We start from the raw sequence: 3,239 nt of genomic DNA, 5'->3' as shown, positions 1-3,239 counted from the left end.
CTAAACAGTATAGTGCATGTCCTACTAATAGTTAGGCACTATTACAACACAAAAACCATAAAGAATAATCGAATACACAAATTTCTAGGATTTTGCATGCCAAAGGCATCTTGCATGCTCTTGGCAAAACATTCCAAACTATTTTTGAGGTATTCCAAACCACCTTTCCGGTAATTTCAACAAATTATGAATAATAATTATTGAATGAAATCACTAAGACAAGAAGGTTGTGTGACTTAAAAAGAATACTGTAGCTTAATTAGTTAACATTTTCTAATATGTTCATAACATCTCACGTTTAAATTTCTCTTTTTTGTTATAACTATTGAATTATCAAAATTAAAAAAAAAAAAATATATATATATATATATATATATTGTGACTTGCGAATATCTACCCTTAAACTTTATTTCTCACACTTCTAAGCAGAAAATTGGTTACAATGTCTTTATCATCCTGCCTACCATGGGCTGTTTAATTTACTGGCACTAATTTCTGCGAGACACAATTTAGACCCAATGATGAACCAATCTTACCAATCCCAATTTGAACACAACTTCAAATGCAATATAGCATTGTGCATAAGAAGGTATTATTTAATTACAATCGCAACCAAAAAAGAGTTTCACTTAATACTAAGAAGAACCCCTACTAAAACAAATCACAAATGGGGCGAAAAGACCAACATTTTTCATGGTGCAGCCCAAACCCCCCCAACAACAAGTTGGCTCGAGATGTATATAATCATTGCTCGGATTTATTTGCTTACTTTACATCTTTGGCACCATATTATGCTCTAAACCAAATCATAGGAAATCCATATACCACAGTACTTAGTAAGACCAGGACCAAAATGCATGATCATCAGCAGGGAATCCGAAATTACATGAATTTTCGGACGGGTCGGAGTAATCAACATCTTCCAGCTTAGGAAAGATGTATGCAGGCAATAGGCTCTTACTCAGATTCAAATTATCCTCCTCATCCTGAGATAGATCCGACTGATCAGGTTCAAAAACATTTGAAGAATCACCAGGCTCTAGCAGTGCAGAGTGAACCCCATCAGTGTAATGTGGGCTATCTGAATCAAATATATCACTTTTAGCTGAACTCATGTCTTCCTGCTTACAAGCCACAATTGACACTTTGGATGCTTCACCCTCAGAAACAGATTCAGCAACAGGCTTTTGCAGTGGTTCCTGAGATAATTTGTTGGTATCAGACAGTTCAGAGATTCCCCTCTCTTTCTCACTCAGGAGCAGCTTGTCTTGGAGAACAACAACCTGCCAAAATATTCACTCACTTTCGTTAGTGCAATTATGACCCAAATCCCAATACAACAAAAAAAGAAAGGTAGTGAATTGTGGTTGTGGAACACATTGATTTGCCCAAAAAAGCCAGCTTTATAGACTTTTTTTAGCACATTTTGTTGGATTCCATGCCAAAAATTACTTTTTCCCCTGTTTTCTTTTGGGACAAACAATTAACAAAGGCATCTAATCGCACTAATTTTTACCTGTGCTTTTAGTGTATCCTTCTCCTTGAGTAGATTTTCATAGTCAGCCTTGAGGCTATTGTAGCTATCTTGCAAAACCTCATATTCCTTCTCCATCTGTTTGGTCTTCCACCGTGCACGGCGGTTTTGAAACCAAATAGCAACCTGCCGAGGCTGCAAGCCGAGCTCTTTCGCGAGCTGGACTTTCCGATCAGGTTCAAGCTTGTTCTCCACCTCGAAACTTTTCTCCAGAAACTGAACTTGATCGGTACTCAGCCGCCTCTTCTTCTCGGGTTGATGGAAATAGTCTTCTAAGTCCTCGTCTCCATTGTCATCGTGATCATATGCACGGAAAAAAGGCCTATTCGATCCGTTTCCTCCACGAACATCTGCAAAGCTCACCATAGATCTTGAACCTGAAACACAAACGCACAATACCACACTTCAAAAATACCATCTTCTAATCAAACACCACAATAAAAACTAAATTTTGAATTTTTAACATATTATTGTTTCGTATTGTTACACACATGAACATACAAACACATTGGAAGTGTCCAATTAATTGAGTTACTAAAGAATCTTGTTCAAATTCTCTTTTGCTTGGTCATTCTTGTATAACATATAAATTTGGTTCGGTTGTCTGAATCAATAGTACCAAGGATTTAACAATAAGTATACATGGCTAATTAGTGTAAGTAAAAGCATAGAGTCTACGAATGCAATATTACATAATAAAATGAGGAAAAGCAAAATTAGAGGTAATTAAACAAAATCAAATTGAAGAATACAAATAACCCATTACACAATTTTTGTAAAGCTTAAAGAGAGTACCTAGGAAAGAAGGGGAAGACCCAGAAAGGAAGAGAGAATCAAGAGGCTCAGAAGCACAAGCACCCTTTTGATTCTGAAACAAAACACTCAAATTGGAACCACTATTACCACCAGTACCACTGCTATAGACTCTGCCACCAGCCATAGTATTTTAACAAGACCTGATCAGTTTTTTCTTTTTGTTTTTTTTATTATTTTGTTATTGTTTTTTGTGTGTTAATCAAGCAGCCATGACAGCTAGATTACGCTGATCCACCGGTGCTGGTTTTGTGGGAGAATCTATGGTTTGTGGCGGAAGAAGCTGGTGATGATGATCTCGGTGATGTGAGAAGTATGGGAGCAACGGCTACTCACACCCATCACTCAGAAGAAAGAAACAAAGTTGGAGGACTCCAATCACAATTGAGGTGGAAGTGAAAGAGAGTACCGTTGAGGAAGTGATATTTTTGGTTGGAATCTCTCAGAGCAGCAGAGCTGAGCTGAGCAGAGCAGAGCAGAGCAGAGCAAAAACAGAGAGAGAAGAGAGTTAATTTTTCTCTGAAAGGAGACCCTGATGGTGTTATAAAAAGGCAAGAGTGGAAATGTTCAGAGCCACTAGTTACTATGATGCCCCTCTTAGCTAAAAGAATAACTTTTTTTAAAAGTTTTTATTTTTTATTTTTTTATTATAGCATAAAATAATATGAATTTGGAACTTGCAAGTTTCAACTTTCAATAAGCTATAGATGGAAGGGTTGCCTTGCAACCTGGGATTAGAGCAAGTGTTGTTTAAGTCAAATTCTAGCATAAAAATTCTTATATTTTATTTTAGCTATCAATTTCTCAAATATATTTCACATCAAACTTTCTTCTCTTTTAACCACTATTTCATTTAAAAATTTTATACTCATTTTTTTTTTTTTTCCCTTTT

General features: G+C 36.2%; 1 protein-coding gene across 1 annotated transcript; it reads right to left on the bottom strand.

Annotated features, from left to right (window-relative positions):
- Positions 1-522: 522 nt before the first annotated feature.
- LOC126701421 (homeobox-leucine zipper protein HAT5-like) lies at positions 523-2,858 on the bottom strand. Its single transcript, XM_050399510.1, has 3 exons — positions 2,330-2,858; positions 1,517-1,911; positions 523-1,283 (listed from the first exon to the last, which is right to left on the bottom strand). The coding sequence occupies exons 1-3, from the start codon at positions 2,472-2,474 to the stop codon at positions 834-836; spliced, it is 990 nt and encodes a 329-aa protein (XP_050255467.1). The 5' UTR covers positions 2,475-2,858; the 3' UTR covers positions 523-833.
- Between the last annotated feature and the right edge of the window lie 381 nt (positions 2,859-3,239).

Source organism: Quercus robur, chromosome 10 (assembly GCF_932294415.1).
Source record: "Quercus robur chromosome 10, dhQueRobu3.1, whole genome shotgun sequence".
Classification (NCBI taxonomy): domain Eukaryota; kingdom Viridiplantae; phylum Streptophyta; class Magnoliopsida; order Fagales; family Fagaceae; genus Quercus; species Quercus robur.
The sequence above is the reverse complement of the archived record's forward strand: the minus strand, read 5'-3'. Positions and strand labels throughout refer to the sequence as shown.